General features: G+C 44.9%; 1 protein-coding gene across 2 annotated transcripts in view; it reads left to right on the top strand.

Moving 5' to 3' along the window:
• Positions 1 to 21,356, top strand: part of STK32B (serine/threonine kinase 32B) — a 258,548-nt gene that overhangs the window by 124,712 nt on the left and 112,480 nt on the right. For both annotated transcript variants that reach the window (XM_068277282.1, XM_068277271.1), the window contains exon 4: positions 15,857 to 16,030. In XM_068277282.1, coding sequence (XP_068133383.1) covers positions 15,857 to 16,030 — 174 coding nt within the window. The remainder of the gene's footprint in view (positions 1 to 15,856; positions 16,031 to 21,356) is intronic.

Below are 21,356 nucleotides of genomic sequence, written 5' to 3'. Positions count from 1 at the left end.
TACACAGATGGGATTAATGATTAATAACTACTTAATTAAAATCATTTACCACAGATCGAAAATCTCTTTCCTGCCGCAACGTATATTCAGCCATTTCTAGGGGCGGGCAAAGAGTGCAGCAGCGAGGGTTGAGCGCAAGCAGTGCATATCAGAAGCTTCCACTTACCTCCTGGGATCCACGTGCCACATGTCCTTCCTTCTTCCTGGTTTAGGCGTCCTGTATCATGGTAACAGTGCCCCCGTGATGTCATCGGCTTCCACTCTTCTCTGAGGAAGCCGATTGGATGCATGGCACTTTGTTCCTATCCTTTTCCCTTTCCTTACTGTGCAGTTTCACTTACCCTTCCTATTACTTTCACAATTTCACAATGCTAGTTTGCTACAGCTATTTAGTGTTCTGGTACCTAACCTTTAATTCACCCTTATTTTCTACATGCACCAGCACTTTATTGCAATATTTATGCATAATCTGCATTGATCTGTGTTTACACTTGTGCAATTGTTTGATATATTATTATGCACTAGCATTTTTTGTTCTCCCTGGATTGCTCCGCTCTACGATTCTTTATATAATAGGCAGCACGGTGGCGTAGTGGTTAGCGCTCTCGCCTTGCAACGCTGGGTCCCTGGTTCGAATCAACTTCTGCAAAGAGTTTGTATGTTCTGCCTGTGTCTGTGTGGCTTTCCTCTGGGTACACCAGTTTCCTCCCACATCCCAAAAACATAAAGATAAATTAATTGACTTCCCCCCAAAATTGGCCCTAGACTACAATACATACACTACACAATATAGACATAGGACTATAGTAGGGATTAGATTGTGAGCCCCTCAGAGGGACAGTTAAGTGACTAGAGAATATACTCTGTACAGCGCTGCGGGGAATGTTGGCGCTATATAAATACTAAATATTAATAATATATAATATATATATTCATTATATTAATACATGCTCCGCCATTTTGGTTCTGCTCATTTAGTCATTTTTAATTGTTGTGTAGTTGAATAAATGATTGTTATTTTCTATTAACCCTATTTTGGTGCAGTATACCGAGGCTTTGCTTGCTTTTTTGGTTCTTTAGAGAAGATCTAATAAACATGTATTAATACATCAGAGAGCAAGATAACATCTTGGCAGATGAGCTTTTGTCCCTAGGCTTTTATGCAAATGACTAGGGACATAATCTGCACATGGAGGAAAAAAGTTTTTTAGCTATGTTTTTGGGAAAGGGTTTTTTTTTTAAAGTAAGAGTGATTAAAATGTGTACTGTACTGCCACAGGAAGTAGTTATGGCAAATTCTAGATCTGCATTTTAGGGGGACCAGGGGCATAACAATAGGGGCTGGCTGAACTTGATGGACGTAGGTCTTTTTGCAACTATGTAATTGGTACTCAGAAATTGATGAGCACCAATCAGCATGCCCCTGGCTGCCAATTCACTGAAAAAAAGTGCGCAGCTCTGGTTGGCAGTCAGGAAAATATGCAAATTATACCTCTAAGGGAGATAGCTTAAAAAATGCCTTTACCATATGGAGCATTATCTTGCAGGTTGTATATATAGAACAGTCTATGCGATTCTTAGAAACCATATTTGCCAGCAGGCCCGGATTTACCTCACAGGAGCCTATAGGCACAGATGCCATGGCACCTTAGATTCTGCCCTTTATTAACTTACAAACCTCCACCGAAACCGCACCGCAAATTTACTGACTGTCCTAGCTGTCACTTCTCCCTTACTTTACCTTGCCCAGCATAGGTAGCTACAGGTGTCTGTTAGTATTAGATAACCAGAAGTACCTTCAATATTAAGTAGCTAGATGTGCCCCCAAGTATTAGGTAGCTAGAAGAACCTCAGTATTATGCAGCTCAAGGTGCCCCCAAGTATTAGGTAGCTAGAGGTGCCCCTGACTGAAAGGAGATCTGGTCAGTGGAATGCTGAGAGCTGGGTGAGTAACCTCTCATTTACATTCTCATCAGGACTCTCCATAGAGAAGGAGGGAGGCGTTCAGGGAGGGGATTGAGCCGCCTCTCCATCATCAGGCGCCTGTAGACACGTGCCTTCAGTGCCTTATGGTAAATCTGGCGCTGTTTGCCAGCTTTAAGTTATGTTTACTAAAATAACAAATATTTATTTCCATATTTCTATATTGAGCTGCTCAGTCCGTTTCTTTTTATCCATGTAAATTGTAATTCGATCCATAGAGCGTTATTGTAAATCCCAGAACCGGGTTATAAATAAAATAGAGCGTAATCATCTTTACCTTTTTTCAACCAATCTACATTTCTGTGTGTCATTTGACTCTAAGCATATAAGAGGCTTAGAGAAATACAATTACTGAGTGAAGGGGGGAAAAGCTAATCTCAGTGTGTCATATACTTAGTGATTATACGCTGGATCCAACTATAGAGGCTACTTTATTGGAAATTTAAACCAGTCGTGAAAGGCTTGACTTTTTTTTCAGGAATTTTTCAGGGCAACAATTTTGAAATGTGCTGAGATCAGGGAGAATAAATAGAGATAAAACAAATCAGTTCCTAGTATTCACTGATAAATATCCTACTAATATTATAAATGGGAAAGTTCGGATGTTTGGAGGTTTAGATATTTGTTACTCGATCACGCAAAAATGGCTGAATGGATTTGAATGAAATTTGGCACACACAGTACATTACCTGGAATAAAGTACAGGATACTTTTTATTCCCATAACCAAAAAGTGGGCGGAGACAAATAAAAATTTAACTGGGAAAATGTAAACAGCAGCCATTCTTACACTGTTAATGGCAGGGTTCTCAAACTTTGCACAGTTGGTCGCTGGGTGACTGGGATTAATATTCAGAAAAGTGGGTGGAGTCTATAAAAGCCAATCAAAGTACACCTATTGATTTTCAAGGGGAATATTTGCATTGCTGCCATTCTTGCACTGTTAATGGCACAAGCTTCAAACCAGGTACAGCTGGTCATTGGGTGACTGGGGTTTAAATTGAGAAAGGGGGTGGAGCCACACACAGCCAATCAGATTTGTTTCATTTCAATGCAAATTATTGATGCCCAACACTGCAAAGCTTACAAACGTGGTAATTCAGTAATTGATTAATTGTGCGTTAGGGTTAGGAAAAGTGGGCACAGCCAACACCAGCCAGATACATAACCGGGCAACAACCGGGTCATCAGTGGGCGGAGACAAAATACAAATTTCACTGGGAAAATGTAAACAGCAGCCATTCTTACACTGTTTATGGTGGGGTTCTCAAACTTTGCACAGTTGAATACTGGGTGACTGGGATTAAGATTCAGAAAAGTGGGCAGAGCCTACAAAAGCCAATCAAAATTAACCTATTGATTTTTAAGGGGAATATTTCATTGCTGCCATTCTTGCACTGTTAATGGCGCAAGCCTCAAACCTGGTACAGTTGGTCATTGGGTGACAGGGGTTTACATTAATAAAAGGGGGTGGAGCCACAAACAGCCAATCTAATTTGTTTCATTTTAATGCAAGTTATTGATGCCAAAGACCGCAAAGCTCACAAACTTGGTCATTGAGTTATTGAGTAACTGTGTGTTAGGGTTAGGAAAAGTGGGCGCAGCCAACACCAGCCAAATACATAAGCGGGCAATTATGGGTCATCAGTGGGCGGAGACAAATACAAATTTCACTGATAAACTGTAAACTGCAGCCATTCTTACACTCTTTATGGTAGGGCTGTCAAACTTTGCACAGTTGGTCACTGGGTGACTGGGATTAATATTCAGAAAAGTGGGTGGAGCCTAAAAAAGCCAATCAAAATTCACCTATTGATTTTTGAGGGGAATATGTAATTGCTGCCATTCTTGCACTGTTAATGGCACAAGCCTTAAATCTGGTACGGTTGGTCATTGGGTGACTGGGGTTTAAATTCAGAAAAAAGGGGTGGAGCCACAAACAGCCAATCAGATTTGTTTCATTTCAATGCAAATTATTGATGCCAAAGAGCGCAAAGCTCACAAACTTGGTCATTGAGTAATTGTGTGTTAGGGTTAGAAAAAGTGGGCGGAGTCAACACAGCCAAATACATACCCGAGCAATGTCGGGACATCAGTGGGCAGAGAAAAATACAAATTTCATTGGGAAAATGTAAACTGCAGCCATTCTTACACTGTTAATGGTAGGGTTCTCAAACTTTCACAGTCGGTCACTGGGTGACATAGAATAATATTCAGAAAAGTGAGTGGAGCCTACAAAAGCCAATCAAAATCCACCTATTGATTTTCAAGGGGGAGTATTTATTTGCTGCCATTCTTGCACTGCTCATTACCGCCGATCGTCAGCTGCTAGATCAATGAATAGGAAAACAAATCCCATTCATTGATCTAAGTTCCCCTCTGAATGGCTGCAGACGTCTATTCAGATGGCTCTGCCATTCATAAATTCCTTCCACGTAGTGCTTCTGTTTCCGTACTAATAGTACGCTCCTGAAGTCACCACTGAGGACATCTTGTGGCCAAATTGTAATATTACATCCCCCCCCCCCCCTTTTTTTTTCAGTTAATCATCCCTAGTTACCTTTTTTTTTTAATTGAGCCCTGACCTCCCACACTCCCCTAAAGTTACCATTTTTTTATTTTATTTATTTTTTAATTAAAAAAAAATTACAAATAAAAAAAATACATAAATAGTTACCTTAGGGACTGAACTTTTTTAACATGTATACAAAAAAAAATATTTTATAAATTATGGGCTTGTAATTAGGGATAGACGCAAAACTGAAAAAAATGCACCTTTATGTCCTAGGGAAAAATTTTAACCGTTGCAATAACCGATACAAACGGGCAAATAAAATGTGTGGGTTTTTAATATGGTAGCATGTTTTATTTTGAAACTATAATGGCCGAAAACTGAGAAATAATGAACTTTTTACATTTTTTCTTATTATTCCCATTAAAACTGAGTTAGAATAAAATAATTCTTAGCAAAAAGTAACTGCCCCAAAGAAAGCCTAATCAGTGGTGAAAAAAACAAGATATAGATTGTTTGGTTGTGATAAGTAGTAATAAAGCTATAGGTGAATGAATGGAAGGAGCACTGATGGGTGAAGATTGCTCTGGTTTTTTAAGAGGAAAAACCCTTCGAGGTGAAGTGGTTAATAGTCGATGTTTTGCATTAGCTCCTATGGTGTGCCCAAATAGTCGATTTGCCACAGGCACCCACATTTCCTGATTCCCCTAGTAGTGTGTCTTTTTTATACTGTATAATAATGTATGTCGGCTCTACGACACAATACACAAAATTAATGAATGACTGTTCAAAGTTATGATAAATGATCTCTGATTGATTAAAGGACAACTATCTAAAAAAATAAATAAAAAAAATGTAAAATTCAGAATGCATGTGTATGCAGCTGTATAAAATGTACATTTGTTCCAGAGTAAAATGCACTATAAATTACCTTTTTCCTATGTTCCTGTCACTTACAGTAGGCAGTAAATATCTCACAGATTCGACAGGTTTTAAACTAGTCCATCTCCTCATGTGGGAATCTCAGGGTTTTCTTTATATTCAAAAGCATTAGCTGAATGGTAGTTGCTCAGTCCAACTGCTAAAATAGCATGTGAGTGAACAGGGAGGCTGGATGGCATCTTTACATAGATCCTTTCCCTGGAGTGCATTTGCGGAGAATATAAGAAATAATGAGAATCCCCCATAAGGAGATGGACTAGTCCAAACCCTGTCAGAGCTATCAGACTTTTTCTGCCTACTGTAATCGACAGCAGCACAGAAAAAAAGTAATTTATAGTGCATTTCACTTTTAGAGAAATGTACTTTTTATAAATATGTGTTCTACATTTTTACAATTTTCTGCTATAGGGGTCATTTAAAACCCATTTCCTGATAAATAAAAAAAAGAATTCACTATTCCTCTTTTCACAACTATCTCAGTTGTATAGCCATCAATAACCAATACTTCATACTGACCTCTGAGGTTCAGGGCCAGTTCTCTCATGAGGCAAGGTGAAACATTTGCATCAGATTACAGGGGCAGCATGTTTGTACTGTGTTTACACTTACAGTGTGCAGTCAGAGTAGGAGGAGAAGCGAGAGGAGAGTGAGGTGAAGAGATCATCATTGGGGAAAAGCAGCTTGTTGTGCTGTGTGAGGAGTCTGACAGTGAGTGAGGAGGGGGGAGGCAGGAGAGCAGCAGGGTTTCATTTGACTTGCACAGCAAAAGGGAGCACTGTGGCCTGACTGAGGAGGAATAGAGGACTGGCTAAGGGTGAGCAGTTTTGTTTTTTCATAGTCACCAGCCTGGCAGCTAGCCAGTGTGTTATTGTGTTGAGCTGTCATGTCTCAATTTGTTGCATATACTCCCTTGCTGACTGAGACTATTAAATGAAGCAGAGTAAATTGTTGGGTACTATGCAATCATTCCAAATCGTGGGAGGGGAGGGGGCATCTTTTCTCGACCGCGCTACTTTACTCACCTGTTCTCAGTGTTCCAGGGATGGGATCTCCATCCACCCGTCCAGCGTCCTGTATCCATGGCTACAGCTTTGCTTCATGTTACCTGTTACGTGCTGCCGGGTTACATGAGGTGCCACTGTAGTCAGAGAGGAATCTGGACTTTACTTGTGGCTGGTGAACCAGTGTAATCTGCTGAGAGCGGGTGAGTGATGGAGCAGCACATACCCAGATCCTGAGCTCCAGCAAGGAGGAGATGGTGTTTTGGAGAAAGTAGAGGGAGGTAAGCTTGGTGCCATGCCTGCAATGCACAGCCCGATGTGTCTCTCCTCTCACACAAACGTTGGGGGGGGGGGGCAACTTTACAAAGTATTGCTTCAGGCAGCAAAAAGTTTAGAACCGGCCCTGGCAATCCAGAGTTAACTATCTCTGTGTACTAATCAGGGGCGTAGCTAGAGACTATGGGGCCCCATACCAACATTTTAATGGGGCCATCAGATCTAGGCACTTATGCGCAATGCCATCTGCCCTTACTCTATAGCAATGAGTTGACTGGGCAATTTACATTTCCATGCAATGTACACTGTGCATAGTCCATGGGCACTGAGACACAGTCAGAGGGTGGAGAAGCAAAGTGAGCACATAAAGTACCTCCTGGGCCCCCTCCTCTCCAGGGGCCCATAGCAGTTGCTATGGTTGCTATGGCTATTGCTACGCCCCTGGTACTATCCCTATTTGGAGTTTAGTTTTACATAGACAGAATATGAGGGTATATCCCTCTTTTGGGTGATCAGGAGTAAAGAGAATTGTTTAAACAAGTGATACCACCCGGAGGTGAGTGTAGAGGTGCATTTCTGTCACTCGCTCCACTAACAGGCTACAGAAAGAAAGATGTGAGGCAAGGTGATGGAGGACACTTATACAGCAATTTCTGCATCAAAAATGATATCAGAATGTAATGAACATAAACCTGGCCATGTGAAAAGCAATACCCTCGCTTTCTGTGATTTGATATACACTTAAATAGTGCTTGAATCAAATTGCTTTCAGTTTATTACAAGAAAAAGATCTATACCTCGTTTTTTTTCACCACCAATTAGGCTTTCTGTGGGTAGTACATTTTGCTAAGAATTATTTTATTCTAAATGTGTTTTAATGGGAAAAATAAGAAGATAATGGAAAAAAATCATTATTTCTCAGTTTTCGGCCTCTATAGTTTTAAAATTAAACATTCTCCTGTGGATAAAACAGACACATTTTATTTGCCCAGTTGTCACGATTATTAAACCGTTTAAAAATATTATTTTGAAATATAGGTGTTATTTTTCTGTTTTGTTTTTCATTTGTCCGTTCAGAGGCATAACTAGGTCCCACCGGGTCCCCTGCAGAATTTCTGAGCGCCCCATGGGCCTGTTTTGTGGGGGTTGGAGGGGTCGCAGCATGAGGGGAAAGCCATGGCCATATCCGGCAGGGAGGGGGGACGTTCCCCCCCTCCCTTCCCTCACCCCGGGGCTCTCCCCTCTGCGCTCCCCTCCAGCTTAAATTAGAGTCCTGGCAGCGGCAGGCAGCAGACAGATACATACTTTCCATGCGCTCCAGCGTGCATTCCTCTCTCTAGTCTCTGAGGTGACTTCCTGTTATACAGGAAAAGGGGGTATCAGCTTCCGATTATATAGGAAGTCGTGTCAGAGACTAGAGAGAGGAACGCATGCTGCAGCGCACGGAAGGTATGTATCTGTCCGGTGCCCGCCGCTGCCCGGACGCTAATTTAAAGTGGAGGGGAACGCAGAGGGGAGAGCCCCGAGGTGAGGGAGGGGGGGGGGGAACGTCCCCTCTCCCCGCCGAATGTGGCCATGGCTTTCCCCTCATGCTGCGACCCCTCCAACCCCCACAAAATGGCCCCTCGGGAGCAGGGGCTGCAGGCCCTATTGTTACGCCAGTGTGTCCGGTCCATAATTACCAGCCCCTATGTAGTAAAGTAAAAGTAATTTTCCCTCATAAAATATAGATTAAAAAAGCTGAGTCCCTAAGGATACTATTTATATATTTTATTTTTTTACTGATTTTTTTTTATTGGTATTGCAAGTATGTATGTGTCTGTATGTGTAATTTTACTTTTTGGTCACAAGATGGCTCTCGTGAACACTTTCTCGTTATAGAAAGTGTTCACATTTTTTTTTTCTACATTTAAATACAATGTGACGGCTTCCTGTTTTATGAATGGACGTGGCTGCTGTTCGCGGTCACGTCCATTCACTCCAGGCATTGCGATTGGGTAGAGGACTGCTCGGTCCTCTTCCCCAATCGCTCAACACGGAATCCTGATGGAAACAGCGGTGGTAGCGGCGCGCACATGTGTGGAGCGGTGGCGGGAACGCGCGACATATTAAAGCGTCATGTTGCCGTTAACAGGCTAAAGCATGACGTTTTAATACGTTAGAATGCCGGTAAATGGTGTCAAAAGTTGAAAGAACTTAATCATATGTGTGAGGACTAGTGAAATGATAAAGCCTTCACTTCCTGGCCCTAAAAACCTTTATTGAGGTCCAGAGCTTAAAGAGGAACCGTAACCAAGGGTGTAGCCACCCTGGCGTTCTATTTCCCCAGGATTTCCGTGCAAAAAGTGGTTCAATTAATTTCCAATAATTTTCAACCAATTTTTTTTGCAATCATTTTTTTTATATTGAATTCAATACAGGTTATTGTATTGAATTCAATAAAAAAAAAGTGTTTGCTGCGAGATTTTGATGATGCTGTGTGACATTGGTGCCATCAACGCCGATCGACGGGGGACATGTGATCGCCAAGGGAGAAGCAAAATCCGCCAAGGGACATGGAAGAAGGCACTGGAGAAGCTATCAGAGGTACGCGGCGAGGGATCAGCATGCCAATGGTGAGTATAAGACCCAGATGTATAGCCAGATGTATTAGCCAGATGTGCAGCCAGGTGTAGTTAGCTAGATGTTTTGCCAGGTATATAGGGAGCAAGATGTTTGCTGGTGTATAGGAGACAGATGTGCAGCCAGGTCTAGGGAGTCATATGTATAGGGAGCTAGGTTTGCGGGTGCCTCTGCCCCCCCAACCCCATTGCCCCCGATGCCCCCTAACTGTGGCCGGGTGTCCCTTCTGTGGGGGGGGGCTCCCCTTCTGTGCTGGCTGGTAGTGGCCGGCGGGGATCCCCTCTGTGGGGGGGGGGGGGGAATCCCCATACTGTGCGTGTGGGTGGCCCTTCTGTGTGTGCATTGGGGGGGGGGCAGGTATCATCCTTCTATGGGGGCTAGTCGTGGTGGGTCGGGGACACCCCCTTCTGTGGTGGGTGGGAGGTGGGGGTCCCCATCTATGCGGGCTGTGGGTGGCCTCTCCCTCCTCTTCCCCCATCCCTCCCTCTCTGTCCTCCATGCCCCCCGTCTCACCCCTGATCCTGTGTCCCCCCCACTACACACAGCATACAGAACTAGCATCCAGCCACCCTGGGAATCCCTGTGCAGCCGGCGGGGCAGAGAATGTGTGGGGCTGTGCAGGGATTCCCCTTCTTTGCCGGCGGGTGGCTGGTGCGGGGATCCTCTCTGTGCGGGGGGCCGGGGATCCCCGTACTGTGCATGCGGGGTGACCCTTTTGTGTGTGCGGGGGGGCGGGTATCCCCTTCTATGGGGCTGGTCTTGGCCGGTCGGGGACACCCCCTTCTGTGGTGGGGGGAAGGTGGGTGTCCCCATCTATGTGGGCTGTGGGTGGCCTCTCCCTCCTCTTCCCCATCCCTCCCTCTCTGTCCCCCGTGTCCCCCCCCCCCCGATCCCGTGTCTCCCCCCTGTAAGAAGCCCTGATCTACTCACCTGAGGGCTTTCTCCTGCGGCGGCCACGATGGACACCCTCCTCCTCCATCGCGAAGTCTCGTGTTCTCTGTAATTACAGTACGCGGCTTGGTGACGTCACCAAGCCGCGTACTGTAATTACACAGACCGGGACTTCGGCGATGGAGGAGGAGGGTGTCCATCGTGGCCGCCGCAGGAGAAAGCCCTCAGGTGAGTAGATCAGGGCTTCTTACAGGGGGGAGACACGGGATCGGGGGGGGGGGGGGACACGGGGGACAGAGAGGGAGGGATGGGGAAGAGGAGGGAGAGGCCACCCACAGCCCACATAGATGGGGACACCCACCTTCCCCCCACCACAGAAGGGGGTGTCCCCGACCGGCCAAGACCAGCCCCATAGAAGGGGATACCCGCCCCCCCGCACACACAAAAGGGTCACCCCGCATGCACAGTACGGGGATCCCCGGCCCCCCGCACAGAGAGGATCCCCGCACCAGCCACCCGCCGGCAAAGAAGGGGAATCCCTGCACAGCCCCACACATTCTCTGCCCCGCCGGCTGCACAGGGATTCCCAGGGTGGCTGGATGCTAGTTCTGTATGCTGTGGGTAGCACAGATCGCTACCCACAGCGTGCTGGCAGGCATCCAGCCATCCTGGGGAATCCCTCTGATGAGGGAAAAGTGCAGCCGGCGGGGAAGAGAAACAATAAATCTCCCTGGCGGTATTGACGAGCTCAGCTCGTCAATACCGCTTTCAGCAAGTTTTTCCTGGACGAGCTGAGCTCGTCAATACCGCCATGGTGGTTAACTTCATTCCAATCGGTAGCTGATACCTCCTTTCCCATTAGAAATCTTTAACTTTCCTAGAATAGATCATCAGGGTCAGGGACGTCTGTATATGGCTGATATTGTGTGAAACCCCTCCCACAGTGTGATGTCATGGCCTAGGTCCTGACATCACACTGTCTGTGAATAGTGTATCAATGTGCAAAGTGAAACTTAATCACAAAAAGTTTCTTAAACTATACTCCTCATTAAAGTCTCCTGGCTTCAACGTTCCCAACGTGTCAATCCAGTAAGATTCCATCCCTTCAACATTCTTATCAACACGATCCAGTAAGGTTCCCTGTACCTTGCGTATTGATATAGCTGCTCTTCTCATACCTGTTGTGCTAATTATCTAAATGAGTGCCCACCCCTTCTTGGCTGGGAAAGGGATGTGTTTTGTGTATATATAAATGTGGTATGTTCCTACCGTGGTAGGGCACACCTTGAAACGTTGTGCTCTGTCTCACACTGTGATGTATACAATGTGATTGCTACAGTGTTTCCCCTAAAATAAGACCTCCCCCATGCTTGAAATATAAGCCATCCCCCGAAAATAAGACCTACCAGTAGCTAAGGACTCTATGTGTATGGGGAGTTGTGTGATCTCTTGAGGGTACATGAGGTCCCCTCTGCGCCCACGCTCCCCTCTTGTCATTATCAATGTGCGCAGGGGATGTATCAGTCAGGCGCATATTGATTATGATGAGAGGGGAGCGCGGGCGCAGAGTCGACCTCACGTGTACCATCAGTGTGAGGGAGAAAGGGGCCCGTACAGCTTCAATTCTATGCCGGTCACTGCAGAAGCTACAAGGAACGGAGGGAGACACAGCCACAAGGGAGGTGCGTTAAGAGACCACACAACTCCCCATACACTACAAGCTTCTACCCCTCTCCTTAAGTAAGCCCCTCCCCCAAAAAATAAGCCCTAGCACATATTTACTCCCCAAAAACAATATAAGACAGTGTCTTATATTCGGGGAAAGACGGTATATACAGTATATTAACATTGCTCTGATACAACTGAGCCATGACCATTTTCTGCATCAGTAGCATAGGAATACCTGGTCACTGTTTCATGCTGTGTGGGTGGAACTTTTGCTTTTGCCTGGATTGCATCATCCCTACTGTTCAGACTGCAAGGTGGAAGGCAAAGGCAGTAAGGATTGCAGTATTTAGTGTAGACAGTCTGTTGAACAGGCAGTGGCCAGTGTCTGGACTCTGACCAATAATTTACAAGTGATTTGACATTAGCTAATCAAGAAGCTAATACGCACATGTAACTAACCGTTACCGAATCTTGTCCTAGCATAGCATCACCTTATGAATTGGTCCCCTCTACCCAACGCCGGGTCCCTTCCTCACTCTAGCGCCAGTAGGTAGAGACTCTCAGGATTCTCGCCTCCGGACCGGAGCACTCCATGGATCACCCACGTTCCCCACCTATAACAGAAAAAAAAGTGCTGGGAGGGACGTAGGTGATCCAAAGATTGGTCTGGAAAGGATTAATGTGACCCCACCCTTATTGCAACTTCATCTGTACTGAGTATTGATGACTCTAGCACTTTCAAGGAGAAAATCCTTCAAAAGCTACTGCAGAGGTAACTATCCATTATAAAAATAGGGGTTCATCTTTAAGGCATTTTCCTTCAAGAAAGCAAGTAAAATAATAAAGTAACTTACAAATCCCGGCACTTCTGCTCAACACAAATGACTGTGTTTTGAGTGAAAGGGAAATCGGTCCCCAGCTGTGGCTTTACTGCTGTCTGTAATGATGGTGTGGAAATCCCTCTGACTTCATGTTGACTTGTCTGTCACTGGGCTACTCGTCTCTCTACTGTCCCCCATGTGTTTCCACAGAGATCTCGCAAGTGTTTGCAGGGTATATGGAGTTGTGTGTTATGTACCGTAATTTGTACTATACTCACCATAGATAGATGTGAAAGGAGGATAATTATGGAGAACTAATAGGACCTTCTATACTGGAACAAAAAAAAAACCTAAAGAGCTACCAATCAACAAATAAACACTGTAAAAGTAGTTATTCCTTCTTTATCCAGCATATCCACAGGTAATTATTTCCTATAGAAATAAATTAAATACAGTAACAAGGTTGGATTTGCCATATCCTTGTTTCATGTGGATGATTCAATTGTTCATTTCTCATATAACTACAGTAGGAGCAGCCGCATACAGTATGTCATTCCTTTGTACTTCTGTGACAACCTACACTGCAGCCCAGGTACAGCCTTAAGGCTGGATGCACACATAGCAGAAACGCTAGCGTTTCGGAAAACGCTGTGTTTTTGCCCCTAACGGAAGTCTATGGGTCGCAGGAAAAAACGCCTATAAAAACGCATATGTATTTTCTAAACGTTTTCAAACCTGCGTTTTTAAAAATGCTGGTTTTGTTGCATATTATGCAGGAAAGCTGCAAAACGCACATAATGAAAGTCAATGGGAATGCAATGGTATGCGATTTTCATACGTTTTCCATGCGTTTTTATGTGCGTTTTTCCCCAAAATATTTTTTTTGTTGTATTTAGGCCTCCTGTTGTCTTCCTAGTGATTTGCATAAATGGAAATATGAAAACGCATGGAAAACGTATATACGAACCACAAACGCATTCAACGCACGCAAAACGCATGGAGAACGCATCGCAAATACACTAAAAATATAGTAAAAACACACACAACAGTAACATAATATGACATAAACGCAGCCTTTCACGGTATGTCATATGTGAAACCAGCCTTTAGTGTCATGACATGATGAGATAGACATGTGTATTTACAATGCCAACCTTGCAAATAAATATGCTGTGTTGCTAGACTTGTTTCTCAGTATGAAAGAGTTATTGTTCAGCTATGGGACTGTTTTTCTCCAGTCGGGACCCAATTGCACCATAGCGTCTGAATTACAGCCATAAAATACTTTCCTGACAGATAACTGGATTTCTGAGAGCAGGGATTAGATAAGAAAGGTCAACAGTTCATATATTTTAGCACTTTGAGACACGGGACAGACTGTTTCATTGAGCTGAGGCAAAACAATAAATCTACTTTTTTATTTTTTTTAAACATAACATAAAACTGTGTGATATGTAAACGTAATTTTTATGTCATTTTTTGGAGTAGGAGGATAGATACAGTTGTTTCTCTCATCAGCTTCTTTTCACTTGAGTTTCACTTTTAAGCTGGCCATACACTGGCCCGATTTGCCGCCGTTTCGACAGCAGATTCGATCACTGGGATCGAATCTGCTGCCAATCGTTCGCGCTACACGCCGAATTTCGATCCATTCCGTCCGATCCCGTCAATCGCGCCGTGCGGAAAATAACCATCGATCGCCCGCGGGTAGGGAGCGCGTCGCTAGCGGCGTTCGAGTGCCCGACGACCGACGCAATAGAGCTGCAATACATTACCTGCTCTGCCAGGGCGACTCCCGGGTCTCCGCTCTTCATTCTCCGCTCTGGTCTGGTCTCCGGCATGCTTCCCTTCTTCCTGTCTGGGGGAAGTTTAAACAGTAGAGGGCGCTCTACTGTTTAAACTTCCCCCAGACAGGAAGAAGGGAAGCATGCCGGAGACCAGACCAGACCAGAGCGGAGAAGAAGAGAGGAGACCCGGGAGTCGCGCCGGCGGAGCAGGTAATGTATGCAAGATGGGGGGAAACGGCGGCAGCACCACCACCACCACAGATTGTGAACGGTTTCAGGCTGAAATCGGTTCACAATCTGTTTGCAGTGAAGGTAGCCATACGATCCCTCTCTGATCAGATTCGATCAGATAGGGATCTGTCTGTTGGTCGAATCTGATGGCAAATCGACCAGTGTATGGTTACCTTAACCGTTTACTGCAGCGGAGGCACTATATCTATGCCCCGTTGGTGGTTATTAATGGCTCCAGGGGAGTAGGTATTTGGTCACTGTAATTACCAATTCTGTATTTTGTATATTGGTGTATACCATTGTCTGTATTATTATGTACCATGTCTGTTTCTAACTTTGTACATTGCCATGGAATATGTTGGAGCTTTATAAATCAATAATAATAAATATATATCTCACTTCAGTTGTCCTTTAAAGGGAACCAGAGAGGAATGTAAGAAAAAAAAGAAAAAGCTTTTATACATACCTGAGGCTTCCTCCAGCCCCATACGCACGGATCGCTCCCACGCCGCCATCCTCCGCTTCCTGGATCGGCGGTACCGGGTCCCGTCACTTCCGGCGGAAGCGGTCAATTGTCCGCATCACAGGGGCTCCCTCCATACCCGTACGCATGCGGCTGCGCAGTAAGCAGTCTCATGCATACGTATATGGAGGGATCCCCCATGTGATGCGGACAATTGGCCGCGTCTGCTGGCCGACTGGCGGCCATGACGGAACTCGGTACCGGAGGATCCAGGCAGCAAAGGGCGGCGGCGTGGGAGCGATCCTTGCATATGGGGCTGGAGGAAGCCTCAGGTATGTATAGAATCTTTTTCCTGGGGCCTCTGGTTCCCTTTAAGTGATGCCCTCTGCAAGGATACTTTGTAAGAGTTTGATATTACCTGGATGTTACTCAAAATGTAGCATACATATAGCAGATAAAATATTTACAACATGCACTCTAAAGTAACACATGAAGACAAATTTTGAAAATGTCTGGTATTTGGTATTACAGCACGCATGACCAGTCTTGAAAGCTGATGAGTATCTTTATGATTCTTACCTGTAAATCTTGTGTTCTTCTTTTATTTTTCCCCTGCAAATATCCCATATGATACTAAGAATCACATAATTATTTTTCCAGGTATTCCTTCCAAGATGAAGAGGACATGTTTATGGTGGTGGATCTGTTGCTGGGAGGAGACCTCCGCTATCATTTGCAGCAGAATGTGCACTTTAGCGAGGAGGCAGTCAAGCTGTACATCTGTGAACTCTCCCTGGCTTTGGATTACTTACAGAGACACCACATCATTCACAGGTAAGATGATGATTGATGAAGATCACCTTCAAAGAACTGCTTCAGAGAAGAGTACATTGGAGAACAGATCTCTTGTGTGAATACATATATACCTCTGTCTGCATGAAGCCTAGGACACATGTAGCAGCACTGCCGCCAAGCAGGAGGATTGGAACTCGGGTGATAGTGCTAGGCGAAGGCTGTACAGATGCTTTCCCAGCCTTCAGCAATGTATTCTGTTACCATGGAGGGGGGAAGGAGGACTGATGAAGGCGACACAGTGCCACAGAGAGGACAGGGAGAAGAAGAGAACAGTGTCAACAAGGAAAACAGTGTCAACAAGGAGAACAGTGTCCTCAGCCAGCGCTTGGCTCAGTTGATCCACTAGGCAGATTGCTTGCTGGCACGCCGAGGAGTATTGAGGGCCACAGTGCAAACACTTGATCCAGGCCCTAGACTTTTTAATTTTTTTCAGACGCCTTGGCCAAGTTTAACTCAGCATGTGTATGTAGCCTCAGGGTTGGTTTCAGACTTTTTGCTGCCTGAAGCAAAGTTGTGAGGATGCCCCCCTCCACATTTGGAGCACAGCACCTGACAATTTGCACCGCACGTTATAGCTATGGTGCGGCCCAAAGAGAAACAGACCCTCAGAATAAGTAGGTAGGTAGCCAGGTATAGGTGACCCCAGTATAGGTAGTCGGGTATAGGTGCCCCCGGTATAGGTAGCCAGGTATAGGTGCCCCGGTATAGGTAGCCAGGTATAGGTGCCCCCAGTATAGGTAGCCAGGTATAGGTGCCCCCTGTATAGGTAGCCAGGTATAGGTGTATAGGTCTCCCAATATAGGTAGCCAGGTATAGTTACCACCTGTATAGGTAGCCTGGTATAGATGCCCCTTGTATAGGTAGCCAGGTAAAGGCGTCCCAAGTGTAGGTAGCCTGGTATAGGTGCCTCAAGTATAGGTAGCAAAGTATAGGTGCCCCTAGTTCAGGTAGCCAGGTATAGGTGCCCTCAGTATAGGTAGCCAGGTAAAGGTGCCACCCGTTTAGGTAGCCAGGTATGGGTGCCACCAGTATAGGTAGCCAGGTATAGGTGCCCCCAGTATAGGTTTACAAGGTGGTTCCTGTGTGCCCCAGTGCTCCAGCTCCTGTGGCTCTCCCTGCAGTGGGTCCCGGTCACCCCTCCTTCAGTCTTGGCTCCTCCTCCTTCATGGTGGACGGACAGGCGGAAGTGAGCAGACAAGCAGGCTGGTGGATGGACAAGCTGGCGGGCGGCAGTGTAACTTATGTTGCTGGAAGTGTTGTGCATGTACTGGGTCCTGGCTTCATGTCATCAGCAGTGTACTCTGTAAAGGATTATGGACTATGTCAGCAGTATATAAATGTTTAATAATAATAATAATTAGGCTAATAGACAGGAGGCTGAAATTCAGATATTTTATTTGGCAGGTAATTGCCCAATTTTTATGGCCTCTGTTCTATACAAAAGCTGAAATTCAGATATTTTATTCGGCAGGTAATTGCCCAATTTTTCAGGACTCCAGTGTGGCTGCAAAGAACAATGTTTTAAGCTGGTAATTACGGTACATTTTTCAGGTATCTCAGGCACTGGTTGCTCATAACAATTTTTAGGCAGGAACACACAGCGGCCATTCTAAAGACCTTTATTTGAAAAATCTTGAAACTATATGTGGTTTTTGGCATTTAGGTATGAATAAAAAGCCTCTGCATAAAATACGTATTTTTTGGAGGAACATTTTGCCCTTGATTCCCCTCCGCCATAGTGGGGCACTTTGTACACCTTTTTAAAAGAAATTCTGGCTTCAGAGATGCCTTGAATGTTTTTGATGTTTGCCTGCCAATCAATGGGGCTTGCCGCGAATTTCTGCAAATTTTTGTGGTAAAATTCACGAATGCAACATTGCAATGTTCGTCCATCACTATATACGGGATGCAAAAATGACTTCTGTGCTTCTCTCTAGCATTTCAGTTTCAAATGTACCTGTTAACTGCACAAAAAACTTGATGGACTTCACCTTGAGGAGATAAGAAGCCCTATTACTAACTTGGCAGAAGTTTGTGGGTTTGTTTGTATTTTTGCTGAAAGAACCTATTTACTGGCAACAGTGCAAGGTTATTTTGATTGCTCCAAACTGCTAGGGAGCTGGAAAAACAATCCCAGACAGAAAGATAAGGGATAAACAGAAAGTACTTTTCAATTGCCTTTAGATTGTTGTGAGATATAACTGTGTAATTTAAGAACTGGACATCGCCTGAGCACTTCTGTACAGCACCACTAATGCAAAGTTATCCTATAATGACAAGATGATCACTGACTGAATTACCCAGCCAGAGTATAACAAGTAACAGTACAGTGCTAGTATCCTACAGGCTGGATGCACAAAATAGTTGAAGTGAACCTGAAGTAAAAATAACCTTATGAGGTGAGTAATTGTATGTATTTTACAAAAAAAATTTAAACACAGAGCTGAGTCTCATATTTTTATGTTCAGTTTAATGGCTTAAGTTTAGGCTTCTTCTTTCTGAACAACAACCCACAAATCTGCCTTATCTAACGTTTTCTCCGCTGTTTTAGCTTCTATTTACTTTTTAGGAAACCGGACTGAATTTGATGAGCTGTTCAAAGAGCTCATTTACGTTGATAACAGCTCTAGGTTTGTTTGTTTTCAACAAATAAGATAACAGCTCTAGTTTTTTATCTCTTCCTATACTGGAAAACTGAAAAGGACTTTAGACAATATCTTAGTGGGGCTAGAACTATATGCACCCATGTTTATCTCATTATGTCACATGTTACTTCGGGTATGCTTTACGTCATGAAATATGGTATTTTTTGGACTATAAGACTCTCTGGACTATAATACGCACTAAGTTCTAGAGGCCAAAAATCGGGGCAAAGAAAACCAAACCTGGTTCATTTATAGTGCAGGGGCATCTTATAGACCCCCCAAGTTGTCTCTAAACTACTCTATCTAAGCTACACTAATCCCTGCTTCACCCACCAGTCACACTACACTACATGCTACACTACACTACACTTTCCCTTGCTGCCCAACCAGCTAAGCTACACAGCACTGCACTACACTGCACTAACACTACACTGCACTGCTACACTGTACTGCACTACACTTCACTTCTCTACACTAACACTTCAGTACTGTACCTGATCTTGCCACCCCGCTCCTCTCCCCCTTGCTCAGGTCCTCTTTATTCTGCAGTGTGACACTGCGGCTGCCTGCTGCTATACAGATCCTCTGTACTTCTACATGAGTGGTCTCTTACTGTTACATGTGCCAGGATCATGTATGTCGTGCGGTGCATGTGTGCCACTGGGGTTACAGTAAGAGACCTCTAATGTGGGATCACGGAGGACAGAGGAGCTGTATAGTGTCAGGCAGCCGCAGTGTTCTGATGTATCGCAAGCTGCTGCAGGAAGAGGACTGGAGCAAGGGGGAGAGGAGCGTGGCCCTAGATGTGGTAAGTGCTCCCTGCGACCTCTGCACCACTGGTTAGGGGGACCCCAAATTACTTCTGCCTTGGGTCCCCGTGCCACTTAAATTGGCCCTGGCAGCAGAGGTCTCATACAGAAACGTAATCATTGGGCACTCTAGTAAAGTTTTCCTGGAGTCTACCAAATGTTCATCCTCCCTGCCCTTGGTGACCATCACAGCTCGAGTGCAAGGGACATACTGTAAAACAAGTGTCATGATCTTCACACTCATAACAAGAGTATCTTCAAAAACACCTGATTTGCTGGATGGACTTCTGAATTGGTGGAAGAAGGTTAGTAGTTAAATAGGTCCCTGTAACTTCACAGAAAAATGTATCGTTGTCATCCAATTATGTAGAAGCTGGGCTCTGTAACAGGTGGAGTGCGCTGTGCAGATTGCCTCTGTAAGAGGATGGGGGATTAAGAAAAATGATTCCCTAGAAATAAAGATAAAAATATTCTGACGAAGATAAAAGTACTCCAGCTGTACAATCCAGGAGCACAATGAGAAAATCCTGGGGATCTTATCATACCTTCTCTTTATAAGTATCTGTGCTGTAGCACTACCTCCTGCCAAGCAAGTCCTTCACATTCATTAGTCATCTCCTATTATAATAGTGACTAAGAGGGACAATAAAGATGCTGGTGTCAGATTTGTAGCCTTGAATTCACTGATCATTACAGCAGAAGTATTTGAATCTTTAATGCAATGCTAAGTGTAACGATTGTGGAACTTTCCCCGTGATCAGCGCACAACGCGTGCGCTGACACGGCGGAAATCCTCCACAAGCGTATAATTTGCAGGAACCCAGCAAAAGGTGCTACGCACCCGTAGAGGGAAAATTCCTGTCGGCAGATGGCGCTGGGGAGTGCAGAGGAACCAATCCTCTGTACCTCCACAAATGCCAGACAGGAATTGTACGAAACGCAGAACGCAATCGCAAGAGGCGATTGCGAATGAGAATGAGCAAAGGGACAGGTTGTATGTGTGTGTGCCAATCCAGTCGCCACCCCGCAACTGCATACACACAACAGCAGATATGAAATAGGAACGCGATCGCGAGAGGTGCGATCGCCAGACGAGACACAAGGCAGATCAGAACAGAATACGAAGTTAGCAAAGGCACAGCAAATAATACAATGAGGAGATACGGAAAATAACAAATGCTAGCTAACCGCGAACACCGCACTCATTCGCAACAGTGCACGCGGTTATGCGCGGTCTCCACGTGATAAGCACAATAGAGACAAGCACGCCTAACTAACCATTTACAGACAAACATGAAACAGAGGACGCGAGCGCTTGCTTAACGGTTACCTCACCGAGCCTCCAGCAAGCGTAGCAGACAGACACACGAAAACAGGGACAAGCGAGAGATAGGATCCACAGCACTAGCGAAAAGTGGCTAGCGCGATCCAAGTACAGAGTAGCAGAACAGAAGGATCCCCAGCGCTAGCGAAAAGTGGCTAGCGCGATCCCAGAAGACAGAACAGAAGGATCCCCAGCGCTAGCGAAAAGTAGCTAGTGTGATCCCAGGAGACAGAACAGAAGAGATAGCTGGTAGCAACCGCTGCACCAGCTATACTCCAAGAACAGAGATCAGAACCATTTCCTGTCAACCACCATAGGAACAGGACAATGGCAAACAGGCAAGACAAGACAGAACAGGCAATACAGATAATACAATCCTAACAGCACTAGGGAAATCTGCCTAGCGCAGATTTAGGAATTACTCTAAGCTGATGTTCAAACAGAGAGCAAGGCTGACACCCCACCAGGAGTGTTACATAGGACGAAATCCTTATGAACAGCGAAGCATTGTGGGAAAGACATAGTAC

This window comes from Hyperolius riggenbachi, chromosome 1 (assembly GCF_040937935.1).
Source record: "Hyperolius riggenbachi isolate aHypRig1 chromosome 1, aHypRig1.pri, whole genome shotgun sequence".
NCBI lineage: Eukaryota > Metazoa > Chordata > Amphibia > Anura > Hyperoliidae > Hyperolius > Hyperolius riggenbachi.
Note: the sequence above shows the minus strand (reverse complement) of the source record. Positions and strands in the feature narration are given on the sequence as shown.